This window comes from Pelobates fuscus, chromosome 1, assembly GCF_036172605.1.
Source record: "Pelobates fuscus isolate aPelFus1 chromosome 1, aPelFus1.pri, whole genome shotgun sequence".
In the NCBI taxonomy this organism is placed as follows: Eukaryota; Metazoa; Chordata; class Amphibia; order Anura; family Pelobatidae; genus Pelobates; species Pelobates fuscus.
Window position 1 is genome coordinate 409,691,925 of NC_086317.1, and position 27,883 is coordinate 409,719,807.

The 27,883-nt window shown below is 42.4% G+C and overlaps 1 protein-coding gene across 1 annotated transcript; it reads left to right on the forward strand.

The window, feature by feature from the left end:
- On the forward strand, positions 1–27,883 carry SLC48A1 (solute carrier family 48 member 1). Its single transcript, XM_063444794.1, has 3 exons — positions 1–226; positions 22,771–22,938; positions 26,688–27,883. The coding sequence occupies exons 1-3, from the start codon at positions 94–96 to the stop codon at positions 26,822–26,824; spliced, it is 438 nt and encodes a 145-aa protein (XP_063300864.1). The 5' UTR covers positions 1–93; the 3' UTR covers positions 26,825–27,883.

The window sequence follows — 27,883 nt, forward strand, 5'->3', positions numbered from 1 at the left end:
CTGCCATTGGTGGAGAGGCTCCCAGTACTTGCGGTAGCTGGTGGATGTTGTTTGCGAGGCTCCAGTCGGGCAGCGCTCTCCCTCCGTGTCCTGATGGCGGTCACCAAGCGCCTCTGGATATGTATCGCCTACGCCAGCATGGGCACCCTTATCGGACTGTCCGCCTTCTTCACCTGGAACATCGCCTTCGTGCAGCCCTGGACCGCGGCCATGGGGGGTTTATCAGGTGAGACACGTGATGGCGTGCAGCTGGGGCATGACGTCACACAAACACATGACGTCATGTTATGCTGACTGCGTGCTTTCACCAAGCCGCATAATATTGTGCTCTATTATCCTTTAATGGCACATTACCTACAGGGCAAGGGAAGCCATGTCACATCATAATAATAATAATAAATATTATTTACTAAACTGGGAGGGGAGGATGGAAATCTATAGAACAAAATGCCTGGAACAACCATAGCAGCAATGGGAGGTGTCTCTAACCAATATTTTGCCTAAAATTATTTCTTTTTTTTTTTATCATAATTTGCAATTTTCATGTTCTATTCCCTAACCCACCATGTAGCCAGGAATTTGTAACTCTTTGGGGACAAAGCATTCTAGCTACAAAATTGTCACAGAGTAGTAATTTTTATATTTTATATTTCTATTCAACTATTTTGGCCTAAAATGTGTATTCCAGACATATCCTGATTTAGTGCATAACCATGTGCTGTGGAAAGAGCACAGTCAGTATCTTATTACTTTTATTTTATTTATTTTTTGGTAATTGCCCTTCAGGTTTTTGCTCTACAAATCTTAGAGTTGTCTGCCATGGCAGATAATTATGGGAGTTGTAGTCCAACAATAAATAGAGGGCCACCTTTAGACCACCAAGGCTTGTTTCGGGGATGCCAAGCCCTGTGGCTGGTACTGCATTAATTCTGTTTTTTTCCTAATTGTTAGCCCAGCAAGACTGGCAGGGTATCATAGAAAAACATTGCTAAACAGCCTACTGAACTACCAATTGGTTTTCCCATTTCTGATTGGTCAGGGTGAACCACCTTTGGTCTGTGTTGGAAATCTAAACTTTACATGAAAGATACAAATGGTAGTTGGACCTCTAATAAATGATCTGTGAGTAAATCAGTGTTTGAAATAGGACATGGACAAACAAGTGATAGTGTGTGTGTAAAATTTATAAGGTCTGCCGGTTGTGGTTATAGATCCCCACTATTTAAAGGAACTCTACAGTGTTAGCAACACAGAAAGCGCCTCTGGTCTGGTAGCCACTAGAGGCATTTTTAACCCTGTACGGTAAGCATTACCATTTCTATAAAACGGCAATGTTTGCGGCTGCAGGGTTAATGGGACAGTGCACCCAAACCATTTAAAGGGACACTCCAGGCACCCAGACCACTTCTGCCCATTGGAGTGGTCTGGGTGCCAACTCCCACTACCCTTAACCCTGCAGCTGTAATTATTGCAGTTTTCATAAACTGCTATAATTACATTGCAGGGTTAACTCCTGCTCTAGTGGCTGTCTACTAGACAGCCACTAGAGGGCACTTCCTGGTTTCTAGCACAGGTTTTCTTTGCTAGAGTGTCGCTGGACGTCCTCACGCTATGTGAGGACCTCCAGCATCGCTCAATTCCCCATAGGAAAGCATTGGAAGCATTTTCAATGCTTTCCTATGGAGAGGTCTCCCCTGCAGGCGGCCGCGCATGCGCGATCTGTCTCCTCCGCCGGATGTCGTCGGCGGGGGAGGAGCGTGGGCGGACCCGAAACCACCGCCGAGGGACATCGGCGGGGGTCTCGGGTAAGTCACTGAAGGGGTTTTCACCCCTTCAGCAACATGGGATGGGTGGTGGGAGGGAGAGGGGACCTGCAGTGCCAGGAAAACAATTTGTTTTCCTGGCACTGGAGTGTCCCTTTAATGAGATGGAGTGGTCTGGGTGCCTATAGTGTCCCTTTAATTGTGAAGTGCTAAAAATATAGTGTAAAGCAGTGGTTCCCAAAGTTTTCAGGTCCAAGGCACCCCAAGTCAGAAAATCTAGGTTGTATATCTGTACAGCCCTGCGGCATTTACTGGCGCTATGGTGTAATGTATAGTGTTAAAGCGGCACTGTCATGCCGAATCCCGTTTTTTTTTTTAACCCCCCTCCTGCCTCCACTACATCCAATCGACCCCCTAGTCACCCCCAAATGCCCCTAAGCCCCCCACATTACCTCTTTTTAATTCTTTATCTTCTGCCCCGATCTTTATTCAGGGCGCCGCCATCTTTGTGTGGGTAGGTGAAGTCCCTGTGGGACACGTCATCTACCCACACTACACAGACTGTGAGATTCCCGCACATGCCCAGTGAAACACCTGGACATGCGAACGGGAATTTCACCTATTCATTCATTCATCAGACAGACGAATGAATGAATAGAAACAATCAGATGAACAAACTAACACTGTGTATCAGTGTTAGTTTGTTCGTTCAGTTTATTACAAGGAGGGAGCTACCGGCGTGCAGCTCCCTCCTTGTAATATGTAACTATAGAAGCGGCAGGGAGCAGTGCTCCTCGCCACTTCCTAAGCCCCCCATGTCCCCCCCTCACTCTATGGGGGTCAATATGACCCCCATAATAGCACAAGGGAGGTTAAAATATCCCCAATACCCCTACTCGCTATACCGCGAGTAGGGGCATGTCCACTAAACAGTGAGCAGCCTGTGGCTGCTCACTGTAAAAAAAAAAAAAATGGTAATAAGGGGGGGACCTACTGTCCCCCCCCCCCCGGCCCCCACCCCTGCGCGGTGGGTGGGGGCCCTAATAAAACAATAAGGGGGGGACCTTCTGTCCTCCCCCCCGGCCCCCACCCCTGAGCGGTGGGTGGGGGCCCTAATAAAACAATAAGGGGGGGGGACCTATTGTCCTCCCCCCCGGCCCCCACCCCTGCGCGGTGGGTGGGGGCCCTAATAAAACAATAAGGGGGGGGACCTACTGTCCTCCCCCCCTGGCCCCCACCCCTGAGCGGTGGGTGGGGGCCCTAATAAAACAATAAGGGGGGGGACCTATTGTCCTCCCCCCCGGCCCCCACCCCTGCGCGGTGGGTGGGGGCCCTAATAAAACAATAAGGGGGGGGACCTACTGTCCTCCCCCCTGGCCCCCACCCCTGCGCGGTGGGTGGGGGCCCTAATAAAACAATAAGGGGGGGGACCTACTGTCCTCCCCCCCTGGCCCCCACCCCTGCGCGGTGGGTGGGGGCCCTAATAAAACAATAAGGGGGGGGGACCTACTGTCCTCCCCCCTGGCCCCCACCCCTGAGCGGTGGGTGGGGGCCCTAATAAAACAATAAGGGGGGGGGACCTACTGTCCTCCCCCCCTGGCCCCCACCCCTGCGCGGTGGGTGGGGGCCCTAATAAAACAATAAGGGGGGGGACCTACTGTCCTCCCCCCCTGGCCCCCACCCCTGCGCGGTGGGTGGGGGCCCTAATAAAACAATAAGGGGGGGGGACCTACTGTCCTCCCCCCTGGCCCCCACCCCTGAGCGGTGGGTGGGGGCCCTAATAAAACAATAAGGGGGGGGGACCTACTGTCCTCCCCCCCTGGCCCCCACCCCTGCGCGGTGGGTGGGGGCCCTAATAAAACAATAAGGGGGGGGACCTACTGTCCTCCCCCCCTGGCCCCCACCCTTGCGCGGTGGGTGGGGGCCCTAAATGACCCCCCCCATCAAGGTGACTAGGGGTCCCAAGCCCCTAGTCACCCCCACCCAAAACATTCTATCCCCTACCTACCCCCCTCACCCTAAAAATAGTGAGGGGGGAATAAAATAACTAACCTGTAAAAAAAAAAAAAATTAAACTTGCCATTTGACGTCTTCTTTTTTCTAAATTCTTCTTACTTCAGCCCCCCAAAAGGCCAAATAAAAATCCATAAACCCGTCGCACTTTAAAAAAAAAAAAAACGAGCGCAAACAAAAATTAATCCATCTTCACCCATGGAGGGCACGCCGCGTACTGAGCTCCGCAGGGCGGGTCAAGGCTTATAAAGCCTTGCCCCGCCCTGCAATTAGGCTTAGAACACAATGATTGGTTGGTTTAAGCCAATCAGAGTGCTCTGTGTCATTTTACACAGCGTGGGAAAATTCAAAAGAACTTTCCCACGCTTGTAAAATGACACAGAGCAGTGTGATTGGATGGATTTCAAGCCATCCAATCACAGTGCTCTGTGTCATTTTACACAGCGTGGGAAAATTGAACTTTCCCACGCTGTGTAAAATGACACAGAGCACTATGATTGGATGGTTTGAAATCCATCCAATCACAGTGCTCTGTGTCATTTTACAAGCGTGGGAAAGTTCTTTGGAATTTTCCCACGCTTGTAAAATGACACAGAGCACTGTGATTGGATGGTTTGAAAACCATCCAATCACAGTGATCTGTCATTTTACACAGCGTGGGAAAGTTCTTTTGAATTTTCCCACGCTGTGTAAAATGACACAGAGCACTCTGATTGGCTTAAACCAACCAATCATTGTGTTCTAAGCCTAATTGCAGGGCGGGGCAAGGCTTTATAAGCCGTGACCCGCCCTGCGGAGCTCAGTACGCGGCGTGCCCTCCATGGGTGAAGATGGATTAATTTTTGTTTGCGCTCGTTTTTTTTTTTTTTTTAAAGTGCGACGGGTTTATGGATTTTTATTTGGCCTTTTGGGATGCTGAAGTAAGAAGAATTTATAAAAAAGAAGACGTCAAATGGCAAGTTTAATTTTTTTTTTTTTTACAGGTTAGTTATTTTATTCCCCCCTCACTATTTTTAGGGTGAGGGGGGTAGGTAGGGGATAGAATGTTTTGGGTGGGGGGTGACTAGGGGCTTGGGACCCCTAGTCACCTTGATGGGGGGGGGGGGGGGTTCATTTAGGGCCCCCACCCACCGCGCAGGGGTGGGGGCTAGGGGGAGGACAGTAGGTCCCCCCCCCTTATTGTTTTATTAGGGCCCCCACCCACCGCTCAGGGGTGGGGGCCGGGGGGGAGGACAGTAGGTCCCCCCCCCTTATTGTTTTTATTAGGGCCCCCACCTACCGCGCATGGGTGGGGGCCAGGGGGAAGGACAATAGGTCCCCCCCCTTATTGTTTTATTAGGGCCCCCACCCACCGCTCAGGGGTGGGGGCCGGGGGGGAGGACAGTAGGTCCCCCCCCCTTATTGTTTTTATTAGGGCCCCCACCCACCGCGCAGGGGTGGGGGCCAGGGGGGGGAGGACAATAGGTCCCCCCCCTTATTGTTTTTTTAGGGCCCCCACCCACCGCTCAGGGGTGGGGGCCGGGGGGGAGGGTAGTAGGCCCCCCTTATTGTTTTTATTAGGGCCCCCACCCACCGCGCATGGGTGGGGGCCAGGGGGGAGGACAATAGGTCCCCCCCCTTATTGTTTTATTAGGGCCCCCACCCACCGCGCAGGGGTGGGGGCCGGGGGGGAGGACAGTAGGTCCCCCCCTTATTGTTTTATTAGGGCACCCACCGCGCAGGGGTGGGGGCCAGGGGGGGGAGGACAGTAGCCCCCCCCCCCCCCTTATTGTTTTATTAGGGCCCCCACGCAGGGGAGGGGGGGTGTTTATTAGTTTTTTTTTTTTTTTTTGTTTTTTACAGTGAGCAGCCACAGGCTGCTCACTGCTTACTAGACATGCCCCTACTCGCGGTATAGCGAGTAGGGGCATATTATTTACTAATACTAAGTAATCTTTACTTAGTATTAGTAAAGTTGGCTGAAAGACCAATTCAGGTATTTCAGCCTTTTAGTAGATAGCTCCCTGATACCGTGGGAATTAGGGAGTTATCTACTAAGCGGCTGCAAGATGCAGCCGCGGCAATGAATAGGATCGGAGTTTCATTCATTAGAATGAAATTCCGATACAAACAAAGTACCGAATTGCATCCTAACACCAATGGACAAACAGTGCTCATTCTGTTAGGATGCAATTCGGCAGTTTTGCCGGCGTTCTGTCTAAGTGACAGGACTTTCGGCAATACTGACAGGAAGCATTGTGGGAACTGGGAGGAAAGCTAGGGATCATGGGAAAATTGCTCTGACCAGCGGAAATGAAGCACACTTTGCTCCTCCGCTGGTCAGAGCTGGTCAAGCGGAGGAATCCCATAAGACAAAGAGTCCCTACTTTGTCTTATGGTTTTAAAGAAAACTAAAGAAGACAGGAAGAAAAGAATAACAGATCCTGAGAGAGGGGGAGAAGAGGAAGAGATTGAGGAAAGGTAAGTTCGGCATGACAGTGCCGCTTTAATGTTTGAAGAGATGCTTGTATATAGTTTTTGTGTTTTAATACACGGGTGTGTTTGTATGTAATGTTTGTGTTTGATTGCAGGGGTGTGTTTGAATGTAATGTTCACTTTTTTAAATGCGGATGTACATTTGTGTGAAATATTTCTGTTTGAGTGAAGGGGTGTATTTGTATATCCTTTTGGAGTTTGAATGCAGGGCTGTGTTTGTATGCAATATTTGTGTTAGATTGCAAGAGTGTGTTTGTATGTTGTGCTGGTGTTTGCTTGGATGAATGCACATACATACTTACTTACGCAGATATACATGCACATTATTTATTTATTTATTTTATTTATTTATAAAATATTTTACCAGGAAAGATACATTGAGATTTCTCTCGTTTTCAAGTATGTCCTGGGTCCACAAATCATTGCATTGTTACAGTTAGTGTACAATAAAATACCAAATTAATATACAATATATACAACATTTAACATAGAACAGGTAGGAAAAATATAATCAACCATGACAGGTACATTCTGTTTTGAGGTATGTAGAGAAGGATCTCTTAAAGGACTTTAAACTTAGGGAAGATTTTAATTTGTGCGGGAGGTCGTTCCACAAATGCGGTGCTCTGTAGGAGAAGGAGGATCGGGCTGCTTTCTTTTTATATTGAGGTAGACTAAGTAAAGTGTTACACACAGATACATATAAATACACCATATCTACAAATTCATATAGATACCGACACATGCATACACCGACATATACACAGACATAAAAGTGTATATATATATCTTTCTCTCCTGAGACATACTCATACACACACACAAGTGATTTTTTATTTATTTATTATTTTATATATATCCAGCCACCCTCCTGTTAGCTTACATTGTATGTCCAGGAAGGTGGTTTGGAGTCCTGGTGGTAGTGAGGGGTCTGGAGCAGCTCCTGGAATGCTCCTCTCTGTCTCCCTGCATAACGCTGTCACTTCCTCTCTGCTGGCAGACACTACAGGGGCCCGGTCATGGTCTTAAAGGATTGCGGCACCCGACGTGGCCCCTGTTCAGCAGTTATGTTTCCCCAGGGCACTGTAGCACACATTTTGGTAATCTTTCCAAGTCAGTTTTGTGAATGGGGAGTCACTGACTGAGCTGTCAGCTAATGCTCTCCGCTAATCTGCGGAGCCCCTGCCTGGGGCCACTCCGCGCTTCCTGAAACTGAAAGTTCAGAATCTGGGTGCCACCTGGGAAGGAGTTGAGATCAGCGCTGGAGTCAACTTTAGGATTAAAGAACAATTTAACCCACTGAGGTAAGTGTGTGCCTGGGGGCCTCCTGTCACCATAAGAACTTAAAGGGACACTATAGTCACTTGAACAACTTTAGCTTAATGAAGCAGTTTTGGTGTATAGAACATGCCCCTGCAGCCTTACTGCTCAATCCTCTGCCATTAAGGAGTTAAATCCCTTTGTTTATGAACCCTAGTCACACCTCCCTGCATGTGACTTGCACCGCCTTCCATAAACACTTCCTGTAAAGAGAGCCCTATTTAGGCTTTCTAAATTGCAGGTTCTGTTTAATTAAGATTTTCTTATCCCCTGCTATGTCAATAGTTTGCTAGACCCTGCAAGAGCCTCCCGTATGTGATTAAAGTTCAATTTAGAGATTGAGATACAATTATTTAAGGTAAATTACATCTGTTTTGAAAGTGAAAGTTTTTTTTTTTTTTTTTTATGCAGGATCTGTCAATCATAGAAATTCCAAATCTTCTGTCTGGGTTAGAATTTCCGTAGATGTATTAGCATATATGTGCTCAAGAAAAACATATATAAAAAATGAGATGCACATTCAGAGTGAAGTACAAAAAGAGTATTTAATAACTTACATAAAGATATAAAATCATCAGTGTAGTCCCTCTATGTCACCACCAGGGGTCCTACGCGTTTCATCCAACCAAATAGGACTTCCTCAGGGACCTGTGTGGTGTGTGATCAAACAGGTACAATAAACAATACAATTCCCCTCCCTCCCCAATCCTTATATATCCCTCAGTGTCCACATAATGAGTAGTTTCCTGCAGGTGTCTCTCCTCTATTTTCCGGGTTAATTTCACGATCTTCTCACATGCGCCGAGTGTTATGACATCATCACGTCCGACGTCCGATGACGCGTGCGTTCCAGCATGCGTTCCTTTGCCGAAACCCGGAAGTTAGCCGAGAATTGCTGTCTTTCTGCTCCCTGCTCGATCTCAGTCAGACATATATTTATAATTAGTGGAAACAAGGAACAAGAGGAAGGGGTAATAAATACTTCACTCTGCATCAGAAAGGATCAATACTTAAAAATAATCAATTATCATTATTCTTCCTACATCAATCTATATTATAAAAATACATACATATAAATAAATACAAAAAATATATATAAAATATACAATTTCTTTCAAGAGCACAAACATTCTTATAGTGAACAAAAGGTGCATTACCCAAATGTATATTGCATTCTTCCCATTTCAAAAGGAATACTTTCTCCACTCTGTAAAATTATAATGTTATAGGTCTATATTGGAAGATTACATTTTATATTTATTTAATTTTCATATGGGTAGGAAGGGGGGTGGTTTTTACAACCTAACTCAATTTCTTTCAACGTCAAGGCATGCCATTTACAAATTCCAAAAAAATATACAATTTGCCTATTATAAGTTCCATTTTTTCAATTTATTAAGCCCCAAAAATGTCATTGATTTGGATCTTTTGAATTAAAAATATGTTAATTTTAATTTTATATGGTTAGAGATAGTAGCCTAGATCCCATTTTGAAAAAGAAAAATATTCAAGGCTTGCAAACTTCAGTAAAAGTGTGAGTGGCCACTTGTGAATGCAACTTTTACAATTTGCTTTTTTATTTTTTATTTTGCAGTACATAATAAATGTATAACAAGCATGCAGGTGGTACCCCGACGGCATTCCACGTGCTTATTTCAGAGCATTTGTAACAGGGGTATATGTTAACAGTGCACAATTTTACGTATTTATATATAGGTTGAAGATTATCATGTTGGAGCATATTTTCACACATATTATTCTAGTACAAGCATGTATATTGCAAACTCTTCAGTTGCTAAGCAGTTAGGTACAAGTGCTTCCCTGGACCCAGATCAACTAGCAATGCCTCCCACCTCCCGAGATAAAGACACACCAGTATTAGCTAGTTAAGTGCAGATCCCCATATTCCTGACTAGGAGCTGGTAAAAACGACTGAGCTACTAAGCACCCCCTCTCTGTTGTCAGTCTCTTATATTTAGATAGTGTTTTATGCTTGCCACTGGTTTTCAAGGTTGCAGTCATGTTCATGTTTCACCCGTTCCTCCGGCAGGAGTAGTAGTGGGGGCGCCGGATTATCCAGTGGGTTGTGGAGCATTGTTGTGCCCATCCGCTTGTAGCCTTGTGGATGTTGTCCGCCCGCTCCGCTTTGCGGCTTGGTGGAGAGATTGTTGCTTTGGGTCTCAGTGCCAGTAAGAGGGTAAAGTAGCGTTGTCGCTTGTAGGTCATATGAGTCTCTGCATTATCGGTGCCCCCTGTGAGTTTATTGCAGTCCAGATGTAGGTTGGTCGTCAGTTGGTGGCGCGTTCTCACCAGGGGTGGCTGTGAGTGGTGAGCCTTGCTTTGCTTGGTCGCTATAGTAGTGGCTTGTTGCTTGCCATAATAGACGGCGGACCAGCTTGTTCCCGGAGGTCGCATGGCTCCCTTCTTGCTCGGGGAGAAGGCATGCCCTCCCTCTGGCCTCTGCGCTTCTGTCAGCCGCCATTTTAGTTGAGGCGTTTGGGCCACGAGGCTGGGTGGTAATGTGCCTGGCCCTGGGTTGCGCTGTCTTGGTCTGGTTCCCGCAGTGCGGACCGGGATCACCCCCACCGGTCCGGGGGGGGGGAGAGGGGGAGGGGGGGGGGAGGGAGGGAGAACAGGGCCAGATCCACCTGGTTGCCGTTCTCTGGTTGGGTCCGTTTGGCAGGATAGTGGAGCAGCGGCCGTCCGCCCCACTCACCGCCGGAGTAGGCCCCAATTAGGGCATCAAGGGTCTCTCCTCCTGGGGACTGTAGCTCGGGGAGCCAGCCTCACCCTGGATCCAGTGTCCCCTGTACCCTGAGAACAGGCGCTGGCGGTCCGTGGTATGGTTAGAAATCGTCTTTTTATGGCTATTTAGTTAGCAATGTGTAGGAGCTGAGCTGCCATGCTGCCTTCCAGCTCGGCGGTCCGGCCCCGCCCCCCTACAATTTGCTTTTATACACAGTTATACGCTATGTTGTTTTATTTGTGATTGGTTCAGCAGATCATCCCCTTTTTTTTGCTTATACTGTGTGGAAGACGAGAGGAAGTCTTTTGGGATACTATTGGAAATCTTATCCTATACAGGAAAGTTTCTTTCTGCTGATATAAATTAAGCACTTATTACACTGTTGTGAGTGTACACACACATTGTTTCTTTTTGTACCTCTGCCAATCATAGCCAGGGGAGGTGTGGCTAGGGCTGCATAAACAGAAACAAAGTGATTTAACTCCTAAATGACAGTGAATTGAGCAGTGAAATTGCAGGGGAATGATCTATACACTAAAACTGCTTTATTTAGCTAAAGTAATTTAGGTGACTATAGTGTTCCTTTAATTTATATTAAATTGTTATGGTGCTTAAACTATTCCTGTTTTATTGAAATTAAAATCTGTTTCTCATTTTGTTATATCACTTAAAGGGTGCCATCTTGTCCCCTTTGATGAGTAAGAGTGGTGTGGTTGTTGCGCCTTTTTTTTTTTTTTTTTTTTTTTTTTTTTATTGGCTTGGGTCACATTTTAGATGCTTTCTATAATGCCTATTAAATGTAAGTAGTAAAAGCAAATACAAAAATTATATAAATTGACTTAACGTAACACTCCCATCACCAGAACCTAATCTAAATGAAGTTGTTATGGTGCCTGAAGGCCCCACCAGTGCTCCATTATCTTTAGGGGTAAAACTGTTCTAGAATGGTTTAACCCCCAAAAGCTGCTCTGAAAAGGCAGTGGTTACATTAAAAAGCCTGCAGGGACTGACTATACTTAACAGAACAACTACAATAAGCTGTAGTTTTTCAGGTAACTATAGTGTTCCTTTTAAGGGACACACTAGGCACCATAACCATTTAACCTCACTGAATTATCCATAGTGCATCAAGTCCCCTGACACTGTCCATCTATTCAGTGTTAAGCCATTTTTAAGCAGTTTGATGGCCCCTGGCTCGCCTTTGCTCTGTCCCCACTGGAGTTGAGGCTAAAGCAGTAATTGTATACTTCTGTCTAGCCATACCAATTCCTATTTGAATGGGAGACTGTCTGAGCATGTCGGCTTACTGCTTTCAGCCTATCACAGACAACCATTGTTGCTCTGGCTAATGCTTCCTCACAATGTGTCTCATATTGTGTTGAAAGATTAAAAACAGTTTAGCACTGAATGGAAGAGTCTCTAGAAACTATAACCACCTCAATGAGATGAATCGTTTATGGTGCCTACAGTGCCCCTTCAATGCTAGGTTAGGGTTAATGAGGTTTAAGGGTTAAGTTTAGGTATGCAGTTAGTGCAAGAATGGGGGGGATTCATATAGGGTTAACCTTAATTACAAAAATGTTATATAGATCCTATGCATATGAGGCATTTAACAATCAGGAATGGTATGTGAATCTATCATGAGCAGGGGATGTGTGCAAATTACTAGGGATCAACCGATTATCGGTTTTACCGATATTATCGGCCGATATTCTGTATTTTCAGCAATATCGGTATCGGCCAATATAGATACCGATATTGCCGATAATACCTCCCCAGGACCGCAGGGCCCATTACAAGCCCGGCGGTCTTGGGGGGACTGGCAGCAAGCTGTTACTTACCTTTCCTGCAGCTCCTCCAGCTCCCTTTGTAAATCTCTCGAGACCCGCTGCCGTCAGAGCGTTGCCACGCGTTACCATGGCAACGCGGCACGTAGGCAGCGAGATTTACACAGGGAGCTGGAAGAGCTGCAGGAAAGGTAAGTAACAGCTTGCTGCGGCCCCTCCACTGATCAGCCCAAACCACTGGACCACCAGGGATTGCTATAGCCCCCCTCCCTGGCCAGGCAACAAGCTGGAAGGGGGGACAAAAAAAAACATATATTAAAATAAATGTCCCCACCCCATTTTACACAAATTACATCCATTCACTATACACACACTGCATTCACTTTACACACCACACACTGCATTCACTATACACACACTACACAAAAACACACACACCCTGCATTCAATATATACGTACTACACAAACACACGCACGGCTCCCCTGTCTAAACACACTGCATCCACTACACGTGGCATGTATATTTTGTGCATTTACCTTTTAGAACTAGTTTATTTTTTCAAAAATGGTAAATGTACAGAATATCGGCCTGAAAGTTCACAGATTATCGGTATCGGCTCTAAACAATCAATATCGGTCGATCCCTACCCCGCACACACATTTTTCCCATTTTTTATTCACACTTAATATTCTGTGAGGTATACATATAGGATATTAAAAGAATGCAATTTATGTCCTTTAAAAACCCCAATATATAATATGTATGGGGTTAATTAAAGATAAGTTATTTAATTATTGTGGCACACACATATGGTGCAAATTCTAGGTTTTGATTCAGAACAATTACCTCTGTTTTTGAGGGGTTAAATGTTCCAGCATCTCTAAGAAGTGAATGTTAATCTTTGAATATTACAATGAAAACAGAACTGTAACCCTCTTTGATGCCACTTTTAGACGGTTTATTACTGAGGCGTCTTGAATATTATTTGCCATAGCTTTTATTTTTACACTTTTCATCACTATTTGTAAAGCATCAAAATAATTTTAGAAATCTAGGAAATCCTTGAAATTCCACACTGAGGAAATGGAGGGTTAGAGTGAAGATCAGAAAAAGTGTTTTTGGCAGCATATGAGTGGGAATGTACCTTTTGAAGAACATTTGTGGAAAAAGTGATATAACTCTTAAAGGATCACTATAGTGTCAGGAAAACAAACCCGTTTTCCTGACACTGTCATCCTTGGAGGACCCTCACCCTTAGGGTCCCCCTCTTTAAGACCCCTTCAGCAGCTTACCTGGTGACCTCTCCTCCCCCGCCGTCAGCTCCAGAGTGGAGCTAAATGCGCATGCGCAGCAAGAGCCGCGCGCGCATTCTAACAGTCCATAGGAAAGCATTTCTCATTGCTTTCCTATGGACGTTCTGCACGCTGGATGTGAATTTTGCATCCAGAATCGCAGAAGTGCCTCTAGCGGCTGTCAGGAAGACAGCCACTAGAGGTTGTATTAACCCCAAATGTAAACAATGGCAGTTTCTCTGAAACTGCTATGTTTACATGTGAAGGGTTAAAGCCTGAGGGACCTGGCACCCAGACCACTTTATTGAGCTGAAGTGATCTGGGTGACTATAGTGTCCCTTTAACAGAGAACAGTTCCTGATAGTTTTTTCTTCTTTTTGTGAGCTTGAGAGTACTGATTGACACCTGTAGGAGAAGGCAGTCTCGCTCTGACAGCCAGGGAGGTGCCTCCTACTTGATATATAAAGGTGTTAAATTCTCAAACAAATCTGCTCATCTGCTCATTTATAGCCTGCCATTACAATGGGATAAGGGTTGCTGGAGTTTTTGTTTTTTTTAATGTGAGTGGAGGTGTCCTTTAATGCCAGCCTAAATTACAGCAACCTAACCTTCTAAAGGGGTTGGCTGTGTGAGAAAAATCGTCTGATAAATGTGCTTCAGAAGCACATTTATTGGGCATAAGTGAGATTGCATAGAGTGGTAAAGCTCCTATATAAGAGGTTTCTCTCCATGCATCTTAGTCTGCCGTCAAGGGACTCACATGGAGTTTTAACTTAAATGTTGTTGTTTTTTGGGTTTTTTTTTTTTTTTTTTTTTGCAGTCCAGCAGCAAATAGAAATTATTTTGCATTATCAGATGATCAGTGACACCATTTGGAATTCAGAATGGTTGTGCCATTTGTATTGGTGAGGGAAAGTTTGTGAAGCCTTCAGAAATAATTGTACCTCAACGTAAAATCCAGTCTGATCTTTATCTGAAAGGAACACTATAGGGTCAGGAACACAAACATGTTTTCCTGACCCATATAGTGTTAAAAACCCCTTTGCCTCCCTTTAAAAAGAATGAAAACTCTCCTTTATTCCAGCGCTGTGTGAATCTGCCGGCGCATGACCTCCCACTTAGCTGAGATAATCAAAATGGATGATCTCGGCAAATCCAATGCATCTCCTCATAGAAATGCATTGACTCAATGCACATGCACAGCATGGGGACGCTGAATGTCAGTAAAGGAAGTACCTTAAGTGGCCTAAGCAGTGGCCCCTAGAGGTGTTCTAGGCAGTAATGTAAATACTGCATTTTCTCTGCAAAGGCAGTGTTCACATTAAAATGCCTGCAGTGCGTGTGTCTATCAGTGAGAGTATGTGCATATGTGTCTGTCTGTCAGTGTATATGTGTCTGTCAGTGAATGTGTATGTTTAGGTCACCGAAAAGGCAATGTTTACATTCAGAAGCCTGCAGGGACAGGCTGTAGACAGCAGAAAAACTACATTACGTTGTACTTGTTCTGGTGACTATAGTGTCCCTTTAAAGGGTTAGTCCAATCATCACAACCACTACAGTCTAATTATTTGATTCTCCGCGGTCTTCGATACTCCATGGTGGTTTGTTTTGACGCATTTACGGTTTCTGTGGAAGCTGGATGCCGTGGCCATTCATTCATTGGATAAGAGCATTAGCTGATCACTCTCAGCCAGGGACTGACATTCTGTGCAATTATTTAAAAACAGCTGGGCTGCCTAACTACTCCCCAATGATGCTGCCCGAGGTGGACTTACGTACAATTATATTTACACTGAATTAATGTAGGCTATTCTGAAGGTTTCACTAACTCTATTTCTGTTGTGTATTCTTGGTGCACCACATCCATCAAATTACAGCAAATAAGAAACAACTGAAGTATGAATTTGTGTTCTCTGGTGCTTGTTTCCAGGATCTGTACACACATACACTACTGAACAAATCTAGTTTGTGTGGTTTTGACACGCTTGTGTGGATGTGAAAACCTTAAAGGATTACTCCAACCACCATGGCCGCTTCCGTAATATGATATATAATGATATGCTTGGTGTTTAGCTAATGGAGGTTTATGAACTCTGTGTTAGGGTTTTTATATGTTGATTAGATTGGAAAATTGTATAGTTTCTAACATTTTCTGAATTGTATAAGGGGTATATTTCTTATGTGTTGGTGTGTATTTTCTGCAGCAATATTTTGGAAGACTCTAACTTTCCTCTTGTAGTGAGTTTATTAAAGGCACCCTCTAAGCACCAAAACAACTCTAGCTTAAAGGAACACTTTAGGGTCATTAACACAAACCTGTATTCCTGATCTTTTAGTGTTAAAACCACCATTTAAGTGGCTTGCCCAGCCCTTTCCCCTCAGAAAGAGTTAAAACATACCTTGTGTCCAGCTCTTCATGGGTCTGTAGGCGCTGGCCCCGCCCCATACGCCTTTTTTTTTTTGCTGACATCATTAATTGATTATCTCAGCAAATCCAATGCACTGGCCTAAGCTAAGCAACTAGGAAGTAACACAATCGGTTGTCTACATGGTTAATTTAAAAAAAAAAAAAAAAAAAAAAATGCCACATTTATTGAAATCTGTGAAATGGGGAAAAGAAGAGGGCACACACTTTAGAAAGCTAGGAGTCATTCTCACTTTTTAGTTAATAACCCTGTAATCCATTTTATTTTCAGAAAGTTTATTTAATTTTTTTTTTTATATATATGGATTTGGGGAAAGTACCTTTTCACGAAAAAGTACCTGATTGCCCAATATTTGTGAGGATTAAAATCAAAGTATTCTTTTTATAAATATTTACATCTGATGTGATCAAAGTTATTGCTCAAGCAACTGAATGTGAAACTATTACTTGGTGAGATGCCTTTTATTTTTTTTTTCTCCTGTTCTTAATGTTTACCAAATGTTTGCATTCTTGCAGTGGGAGGGAGCCAGAGTTCTTGTGAAAGTGACTCTGGGAATTGTGAGCTTCCAGAAAACTCTTAGCAAAGGATTAAAATAAATCTTATTTCAACACCAATAGTAGGAAATAACTCCTATTCTTGCCTTGTGTGGCTTTTAGTTTCTGAATATAAATAATAAATATATATAAAGAGGAGTTATCATAAGTTTGTGTGTGTATATAATAGTATCACATTTCAGCCATCAATTGCTTGTATGCATTGTGCACAACATGCATGAATGCATTCAGTGTGGGGGCAATCTATGCACCATAGCCACTACAGCTTCTTGTCTGAGTAAACTATGCTTTCAGTTCGGCTACTCTGGCCTTAGATTTGAAATTCACTTTGCATTCTCAATTTTGCAAATAACCCTGTAAAAGTGTATATGTATGTATGTGTGTATATATATATATATTTATCTCTTAACCCTAAGTCAGTAGGTTGTCCAAACTCATTTATATCGCCTTCACTTGTTTTTGTTATTACTCATACAGACCTAAAGAAACCTACTGTAGCAGGTAGGGAAGCAGGGGAAAGTTAATCAATAATTCACCACAAAGTCCCGATGGCCATGAGCTCAAATATGATATTTTTTATTTTTTTAAATTTCATTAAAGGACCACTATAGTGCCAGGAAAACATACTAGTTTTCCAGGCATTATAGGGTCTCTAGGTCCCCCCTTCCGCCGGGCTCTAGGGGGTGGAAGGGGTTAAATCTTACCTGTTTTCCCCTGCCGGGCTCCCTCGGTGCGGGGAACTCCCCTCCTCCTTTTTGCCGTCATCGGCTGAATGCGCATGCACGGCAAGAGCCGCGCGCGCATTCAGCCAGTCCATAGGAAAGCATTCTCAATGCTTTCCTATGGACGCTGGCGTCTTCTCACTGTGATTTTCACAGTGAGAAGCGCGGAAGCGCCTCTAGCGTCTGTCAATGAGACAGCTACTAGTGACTGGATTAACCCATAGGTAAACATAGCAGTTTCTCTGAAACTGCTATGTTTACAGCAGAAAGGGATAATCCTAGATGAACCTGGCACCCAGACCACTTTATTAAGCTGAAGTGGTCTGGATGCCTATAGTGGTCCTTTAACCAATCCCATTTATTGTACACTCCATGATGGAAACTCATATAGACCTGTAACATTTTCACAAACCACTTTAAGCAGTGTCGTCTTCTCAGTGACTGCTGTAATAATACAACATGACAGAGTAAGCATTTTAGTTATAGCCAGATGCCCGAATAAGGCCGTTATTATTCTTGGCTCTTTACTTAAAGATAAGGTAATTGGATAGGAACCTCATGTCAATGTAAGCATCTGGTTAATTTAATTCTCGTCTAAGATTCTTCCTCGTGGGTTTGCATCACTACTTTGTGCTTTCTGCTTATTTTAGCCATCAAAGGGATTTATAAAAAAAAATAAAAAAATCCATAATCACTCTGCCACGTAGCGTGTGTTTTTTTTTTTTTTGCACTGTTCCTATGGAACTCCCTTCCTTGCTCTGTTAGACTCTCGCCCAGTCTTCGTTCCTTCAAAATATCATTAAAAACTCACTTCTTTTAATAAAGTATATCAGTTGAACTGTTAATAGATAGAAACATAGAATGTGACGGCAGATAAGAACTGTTTGGCCCATCTAGTCTGACCAATTTTCTAATTACTTTCATTAGTCCCTGGCTTTATCTTAAGTCTAGGATTGTCTTATGCCTATCCCACTCATGCTTAAGCTCCCTCACTGTGTTAACCTTTACCCCTCACGCTTTAGAATGTAAGCTTGCTTGAGCAGGGCCCTCCATGCCATCTCTCCTGTGCATCCATTGTCTTGTTGCAAATACTTCTGTTAGTTCACCTATTGTACAACGCTCCAGAATTTGTTGCCTCCCTGCAGTACCTGCGGAAATAAACCCGGGGTTATCCTGTCCCTCGTTGCAACTTCGCTCTTCCTGCTGGAGCTCATCACTATTGATGATCTCCCGGCCAATCTGATGCTACTTATAGGGAAGCATTTTGACACAGAGCACAAATCTGGCAATCTTGCTTATAGGGAAGAACACACATCCAGCTGTCTGACCGCAAGAAAGGTGCAACCAATTTCTCGTAAATTTGTCTCTGTTCTAAAGAACGGGGGTGGGGGAGATCAATCCAAATTCAGCTTTCTGAAGTGCTTTCTGTGTCCAGAGTCTGCCATATTTGTGACCATTTATTAACCCCTTAAGGACCAAACTTCTGGAATAAAAGGGAATCATGACATGTCACACATGTCATGTGTCCTTAAGGGGTTAAAGTGCCGATTTCAATAGAATTCAACACTTTTTTATAATAGGTGCAAAAACACTTCCCTGGCTGTTACGCAGTCAGCCAGATATTCTTCCACTTCCCTTAGCATCACACAGTTAATAGAAGTGTTCCTTTAACCCCTTAAGGACCAAACTTCTGGAATAAAAGGAAATCATGACATGTCACACATGTCATGTGTCCTTAAGGGGTTAAGCAAGCTAAAGTGCTTTAGGGGTTTGGACTATTTCTTCAATCCCATCATGTTTATACAGTAATATGGTTACTATTGATAGTTTCTCTCTATTTTAGCTTGGCTGCATTTGTTTGTTTATAAACATGCAATATTACTGTTGCCAAATCTTTTTCTTTTTATATGTTCTTGGTAGATGTACTTTTTCATGGTGTCAAATGGATCATTTTAAATGGCTGCCTTTTTGGTATGTAGCATTCATTTGCTGGTTGAATAAAATAAGACACATAAAATGGATATTGCAAGCTACATGTATTTATAACGTTAGAGAGCCACTGGTGCTATTTAGTTTCAGGATGTAGAAACGGAAAATGTTAAACTCTCCTCCTATCCTGTGGTGGTCTTATAGCACCCACTACTCCTCTGTCTGCTCGCGTCATCCAGACAGATTATCTCCATCTCTGACAATCAAGTTTTACCATTAATAATCGTAAAAGGAACACTCCAAGCACCCTCACTACAAGAGTACCTTGGTGTCCCCTTACGCATTGACTTTATACCTAGGGTCTGCCAGGTTCCTAATCCTGTCTCCACTACTTACGACAGAGAGCCAGAATCTCCAAAGCAAGAACTTGCATTCATTTTCCTGAGCTAAGCTCTGAAGTGGCTGTACATTGATTTTGCTTGAAAATACAGAATTTATAACTTTTTTTTTTTCTCGATGGATTTCTTATACAGACGTTTCCTGTTGCTTTCATGACATTACACACTCCACTTCCCAAATAAAATCACTATTTAGTAATCTACCCCAATTAAAAACATGCATGCATATAAATATGCATTATATCATTGAGGTATATTTAAGAAAACGGCTTGCAAATCTGCAGATCTCTTTTCTGAAGCCTTAGCTGCCTTCTCCCCCTGAGCAGACTTTCTGTGTCTGTGCAATCACAGACTACGTAATGCAGCTCCTTGTGTCTTTAAAAGGCAGGTGCTGCGAACAATGGCCTCTTCAGTTTAGCTCCTCTGAGCTGAACAACCAATAAGTAACAGGATCGTTTGTGACATCCAGGGGGTGTAACCAAGTTAAATTTACAAAAGTGCCAGATTCAATTGAAAGCTGCACTTGTTTTTTAATGGAAAAATAGAGGGCATACTGTTCACACATAAAGCACTTTAGGTGTGTGGAGAGTTAATTTTAAAGGACCTCTAAAGTTCCCGAGATCACTTTATTTCATTGAAGTCATCTGGGTGCAGTGGTCCAGTAGTTTTAACCCTTAAATGTAAAACACTGTTGTTTTTGTAAAAATGCCAATGTTTACATTGAAGGGTTAAATATACCTCTAGTGGCTGTCTTCTTGACTGGAACATCCTCCAGAATTCGGTTCTTCAATCATATGCTGATGCAAATGCTGCCGCACATGTGGATCTCCAATCCAATGCTTCTTTATGAGAAGCTTTTGGTATGGAGGGCATCACAAAAGGCGTCACCAGGCATGCTGATTTCTTCAGTGGAGGAGTATCGTCGATGGAAATGAGGGAAGTTTAATTTAACTTTAGTCTTATATTATAAAGGGAGGTGAAAAGTGACTGAAGGGAACATTTAGTACTGAATCTGAGGAAAATGTTTGTTCTTTTCAGGAGTAGAGATTCCATCTAAGAAATGTTTTTGAGTTATGCCTGGTACACACTGTACATCTTGGTCTTTTGTCACTAAACAGTCAGTAGTCGAAAACTGATGATAGTCCAACCAACATTCCAGCATTTTGTTGAATATGCCTCAAATTCTAAAAATTCTACCTCTGTTAAACACCTTTATTGGTATAAGAAACAGCCAACAAAAATAATTTGACAATTATAATTCAGAAACAATTTGACAAAAAACTAGCACTCATTAGGGTATTTATGACTCCGTATATATTTTTTGTGAAATCATAAATTTTTCGATATACTCAACTGTTTATGGAGCACGTGAAAAATAAAATAAAAACGGACATCTGTGACTTTGCACTTTCAGATTTGGTGTAAAACCGTTGAGTCACAGTGAACAGAAAATTTGCTTTTCTGTATAGTTCTCTTTTTTTTTTTTCCATGTGTCTGCAAAATAAGAATGGTCTCTGTTATGAAACAGACATCAGTTTCCTGATTTGATCTATGTGCCCTATTCCAGTACACATTAATGTAAGGGTGTCAACCAAACATTTATATCTTATTATTAAATATTATCATGTCATTAACACCAACATACTCACACACTAGCCGTTAGAGCGTACACATTAGCACCTTGAATCTACTCTCTGCTGTGAGAAGGGCTTAGACCTGCAGAAATTTGTTTACAAGTGGTATAAGAAGTCTCTCAGCTCTCAATCAGGCAGCCAGAATGCCTAGTTAGCACAAACACTGGAAGGTAAAATACTGCTGGGGAAACACCTCTTATAGTTATGTGCAGAGCCTGATTACCCATTAGGTGGCCAAGGCGCCCACCTAGGATGTGGGCCCCTGTCTAAACCTTGCGGTTCTGGTGCTCTGAGAGGGAGTCAGAGTGCAGGCACCGGGTTTTCCACAGAGTGCTGGACTTGAAGGACTGCGGCTGCACTGGTAGACCATCAAGGATTGTATTTGTGCCCTCTCTTTGCCCAGGACAAAGCAGGAGTGAGGCAAATGTTATATATAAAAATGCATTCGAGTGTGGCAAGACTCTATTTAACATTCTGCACACATACTGTCACATGTAACCTTACAGTACAGTAACCAAACGAACTTTAGCTTAATGAAACAGTGCGCTATAGTGCATGAACTCAAAGCACCCTTGACTTGGACTGGCCCGTCTTCTATCTTAAGAAAAAAAGAAAGGAGGAAAAAACACACACACAAAGGTGACAGAGCCAGTTTGAGCATGGTTATTTTTTGCTGTGTCACATCTTAGTCTTATTTTGCAGAAGTGAGATTAGATTACCTCTCACTTGACTTCAGTTTTTGCTGAGCCTTGCTGTTCCACTTTACTCTCACTGCCTTTGCTGAGTCCTCTTTTTTTCATAACTGAAATTTTAGTTTATGCAATTCCCATCTGATGAATGTAATGTGCCACCTCCAAATATAGAGTTCCACTACAGGCACATGTGCTATGAGATCGGTATATGTTGATATTAACCCCTTAAGGACACATGACATGTGTGACATGTCATGATTCCCTTTTATTCCAGAAGTTTGGTCCTTAAGGGGTTAAAGAGACATTCCAGGCACCATAACAACGTTGTTGAAATTAAGTAGTTATGGTGCCAGAAGCTCCCTGGAGTTAGCTCTCCTTAAGAGATTAAACCGAGAATAGTTTATCCTCAAAGTGTGTGTTCCACCGCCGAATCTCCCTACCTCTCTGTTTGTTTTCTCAAAATTCTTAACACTGATTTTGCATGGTCAGCTGATGCTCTCAGCCAATCAGTGACTCCCTATTCATAAAACTGTCTTAAAAGGGTAAGTTGCTTGAGATCATCAGCTTACCACTCTCAGCTAATTGGCGGCAGCGCTGCCCGATTATTCTCAAGAGCCTTCCGGTTTAAAGATTTTGAGAAAACGTAAGGACAGAGTCTGGATGCAGTACCCCTGTTTGTCAGTGTCAAACAGTTTGAGTGGGTTGACAAAACTTAGGCTGTCCTGGTACCTACAGCCTGTTGCTGGATGAAGGGGTAGCGGATGTCTGCAATAGCCCACCCAATTTGTATGTTGTTGTTTTTTTTTAGTAACTTAAATTTTAACAGTTCATTCCAGCCTTTCTTGTTAGACTAACATAATATTACATCAGACTACTTGGTGGGTTTAAGCTAAGCTATTACTTACATGTTTTGTGTTTTACACAATCTTTTCATATATATTTTCACATTGTATACATTGCAAGTATTACTTGGATTTCCTTGCTTGGACAGGTTTCATATTGTCCTCTTTTTCTCAGGTGTGCTGGCTCTGTGGACTCTAATTACACACATCATGTATGTTCAAGACTTCTGGAGGACGTGGCTGAAAGGACTGCGTTTCTTTCTCATTGTTGGGATCTTCTTCTTCATTCTAGCACTGGTAGCATTCATAGCATTCCTTGCTATAGCCATATCTCATAAACAGTGTAAGTATCCCATGTGTCTGCACAGAGGTATGCTAACCAAAAATGCAAGGGGTGCCCTGTGCCCAGTACTTTCTTTGTATCTGCAATAAATGTATTTCGTTTACTGCAACAGTCTTAGTCATTCCACAGCTGTTTTGCCATGCAATGGGCAGATGGCCACTCTACTTAGACTAGTGAAAATCTAAGCTAAGCAAGTGCCTAAGCCACATCTAAGCACAGAAGTTGTCCTCTTAGTTAGTCTCTTGATGGCCGGTAGCTGCTAGAACCGGGATTAAAATCTGAATACGTACATTTCAAAGTTAATCTTAGTTTGTGGCTGCAATGTTTAGGCTGGGGTGGGCACTTTCCAAAGCTGCATGTGTTTGCAGCTGCTCCCTCCAGCCTTAGCTAAGTAGCTGCATAATCTAATGCACTCTAAATGTATGTATGCAGTAGTGGACTTAGAGGGGTACATATTGCTGGATTGGACAGAGGTATGATGTAATCTCTCACCTTCTCCATTATTGTTCTTTTCAACTAGGTGTGCAGGTTTCCACCAACACTAAAGGGAATATATTAAACACTCCAAGTACCTTAAGTTAGACAATGTACCTGGGGTCCATTTCTTTACAAGAGTTGAAAGCTCACTGCAGTGAGCTAAAACTGATACAGGGCTTAGCTCTTAGCTGAAAGCAATCAGCTGAATCTCTCAGTCAATGAGTTGGCCTTGCATGGCAGGGTTTAGCACAGAATTGCAGGAGTTACCAACATCTCAAATCATAAGCAAACAGATTGACTAGACACTCCTGGGTCTAGTCAATCTGTTTGCTGCCCAATTGATTGGTGACCATAACCACTAAAGAGATGTTTGTGTTTGTTGCTTGGTGTGTTCCTTTAAATCATGTTAAATAAAGTAAATCAACGAGCACCTGAGATAGAACCAGTGTATGATTCTCAGGCGCAATCTAGCAGTGTAGGGTTGGAGCGTATAAAATAGGTGTGTAAAGAGAGGAGACAGTGTAGCCATACCCACATGGTTGAAAAAATAATTCTGTATCCAGGTTCCAGTGACACTTTTCACTTGCCGCTGCAGGCACAGAACGTATGTTACCTCAGAAGGAGAGCCATCTGTGTTGCTAAAGCAAGAAGTGAGACAACATTCTCAGTACTGTGTTCCAGTTCTAGATTACCATGGCAACTTGGAACCTTGGGTGTGTTAAGGCCTAGAGAATAACAGGCAAGCTGTTCCTATATTCCAACACTTTCAAATGCAAATTCAATTTATTATTGCATAAAATAACTTGCTGAATATGGACATTGTTAGTGTGGAAATAAATCTCTAAAATGACTATATACTGTCCCTTTATATACTCTACTGGACTGGATCCTCTCTTCTTGCCCCAGTAGGATTACCAATTGTGTATTGCCAGATTTATTTAGTGATCCTTCTTTTATTTGTGCTTGGAAATTAGGCCTTCAAAACTGTCCCCAGTCTTTTCCAAGTGATCTAAATAATTGCATGTTATACTGATCATAGTTGGGCCTCAAATAAGCTTTCCAAATGATTTACCTGCAAAAACTCTTGTAGACTTTAATGATTATTTCTGTAGATAAATAATTTGTGACGTTTTTCTAACCGTATCGAATCTTTGGAAAGTTTACCAAATACTTAATTCCTCATCAGAACATAACAATCACTATTTATGGTTTTACTACAACCACCAGATTTCCTGCAGGTCTGTAATATCCATGTCCAACTACAGGAGGTTGGACTTGGCGTAACTCGTCTGCCATGCATTTTTTTTTTTAAATTATTTTATTTTTTTTAGTCCCTTACCTGCTTCTTACTTACCTTCCCAGCAGCACCCTGTGTAAATCTCGCGAGTCCTGCAGCCGTCAGAGCGTTACCACGGCAACGCTCTGCGCGGCATGCAGGCCGCGAGATTTACACAGGGAGCTGCTGGGAAGGTAAATAAGCGCTTGCTGTGGGCCCCCTCTGTAGTGAATGCGCACTGTGTTTATATAGTGTGGTTTGTGTAGTGTGTTTATATAATGCACACTATATATCGACAGAAGGTTAAATGGCGCAAAAGGAGGAAAATATATATGTATAGCGAGCATACACAATATAAATAGAAACAAATAGCTGCAACTCACTGGGAGTCCTGGTGAGATCTCCTAAGTGCTAAATAGGTAATAAGGAATGGTGAGTGCGCTTACAATAAATAAAATACAGTGTTAATCACACTTAAAAAATCTGAAGGGCATATAACACATTTGATTAAAATGCAATAATACCAAAGTGCTATAGTGCTTTAAGAGATTTACAAAATATGTGAAGTGCCAAAATGCATATATGTGCAGACAAGGGATATCCAATATAAATAAAAAAGGACTGATCTACTTGCAGAGCTTCTGGAACAAAAATACACGGCTCTGTAATACAAATAATACAACACCTAGTGCAATATGTATGAACAGTGCAGAATTAACAATAAATAAATAAGTATCTCACTCACAATGGTGGAGTGGTGGAAGTACCACCCCAAACTATCAGGCTCCAGGGAGGATCAGCCCCCAGTGATCGTGGGATCCACTCAGTGTAGAAAGAACGTGGGCCAATCCGGATATGTGTAAACCAAGAATTTCTTTATTACCAATGCATAAAAATATAAAATATATATAATGCACACTACACAAACACACTGCATTCACTATATACACACACTGCATTCACTATACACACACTACACCTACACAAACACACTGCATTCACTATACACACTCTGCATTCATTATATACAGCTCCCCTGTCTATTTTGTGCATTTACTTTTTAGAAATTGTGTATTTTTTTTTCAAAATGGTAAATGTACAGAATATCTGTACGCTATCGGCCTGAAAGTTCACAGATTATTGGTATCGGCTCTAAAAAAATCAATATCGGTCGATCCCTAGTTATAACCTGACCTACATTTGGATTTCATATGGATAAACTATCCTATCAAGTGTAAGCTAAATTTGGTGCTCTCTTCATAAATCAGTCTGGCTTCAGTCTTCTGATTAGGAAACTGACAATGAAAATGTATCATTGTCAGTGTATGATAAGGGATGCATTCTGGTTGAATCCTTCTCCCAGTGCAACACCCTGTTGAAAGTGTTGCGTGTGTACCCAGGTTTACCATTCCTTCTGTCCCAGCTTGACTCCTTTCTGCACAGCAAATATCTAGTATGAAATGGGCTACTAACTGCTCATACTGAATGGTGGCAATGCAAATTGAATCCATTTTCATGTTTCCTATACGGGTTTTAGAACTTTGAGAATTTACCAAGTTGCTCAGTCTATTGAGTTTGTGTTTCACTGACAAATTAAGATGGCTCATGGTTCTTCCAATACCTTTCTAAATAAATGTGATTTCAGGGTTTGCATTTTTCCTTCCTGGATGATACAAATGACTGTCTCGTATGAGAACTTGGAATATAGTTGTATGCATTCTAGAACTTTAACAAGGATGGGTAGATATGTAGTGTCCCTCAAGTAACAGCTGTAATGACCACTGGTGCACTAACTGTTACTTCAGGTTCAGATCTTTAGAAATCTCCACTTCGTACAGTTGAATAAGTTTGATTTTGCTGCATTATACTTGCGCCATATAACCTTCTATATGTAATTGAATAACTGAACAATGAATATGTATGTCAGTCCTTGTGCATTTCGCAAATGTTTTAAATATTCCCCCCCCCCCCCCCCTTTTTTTTTTTTCATATCTAGCCATAACTGATCCAACAAGCTTGTACTTATCCTGCGTATGGAGCTTCATGTCCATGAAATGGGCTTTCCTGCTCAGTCGTTATTCCCACCGCTACAGGAAGGAGTTTGCCGACATTAGCATCCTCAGTGACTTCTGATACACAGATTTTGTCTGAACAAGGAGGGTGTGAAATTGCGAAGGACTTTTTACGTGTATATATGTGTATTAAATTCTTCTTTGTGGTGCAAATATCCCATGAAGACTCCTAAAGTTAAAACAAAACCTACGGAAAATTGGAAGGACATGGCATTGCTTTAATACATACATACATTTTTACTGCTGCAAATTTGCTTCTTGTATAACGATGATTATTTTTTTTTTAAATCTATATATATATATATAACTTTTTTTTTTATGGGGAAATTGCAATGTTTATCAACAGCAGTAATCATGCACTGCTTGTTTTTGCATACATAATCAGCACAGACACTTTATCTTTTGATAAAACAGACTAACACTGTTATACAAGAACGGACACATCTCGAAAAACAATGTTCATTTAGTTTACCTTCATCAGCAAAATTTTTAGAAATTGCTTTTATTATGTATTTGTCAATTGTGTATTCTATTTTACAATGTTTATGTATGTGTACAAGAATACATTTAAAATATAATATTTTATATTTTTTGAGTCTTAACTTCACTGGGCCGGAAAAATGAATAATATTTTGGTTACACATAGTAGGGCATATGGAGCAGTGTTACGGGTAATACCATATAATGTGTGTTCAAATTGTTTTCAAACTGCAGTGCTACAGTGGAAATCTATGGAGTGCAAGGAAGTCAACTGGTCAGGAGGTTTACTGGTAAAAATAATTCTAGAACACACAACTTATTTTCCAGCAATAAATGTACTAGTGGAATCTTGGTTCACGCAGTAATGTGCTGTCCTACAAGCTCTGCCTTTGAACTGGTGCAATGTTCTTGTTTCATAGCCTAATAATGTTTAACACTTTGGGTGATAGTGGTTCCAGTTTATGCCACAGAAGTAAAAGAAAACATAACCCACACACATTCCTATATCTTGTGAATAACTTGTTTCTGTTTTTTGATGGGAGTTTCACTAAAATGAGCACACAATGAATGGATTGGATATATTACTATCTAGAACAATGTCAACATGTATCAGAAAAAGAGAAATAAAAACCCTTCTCAA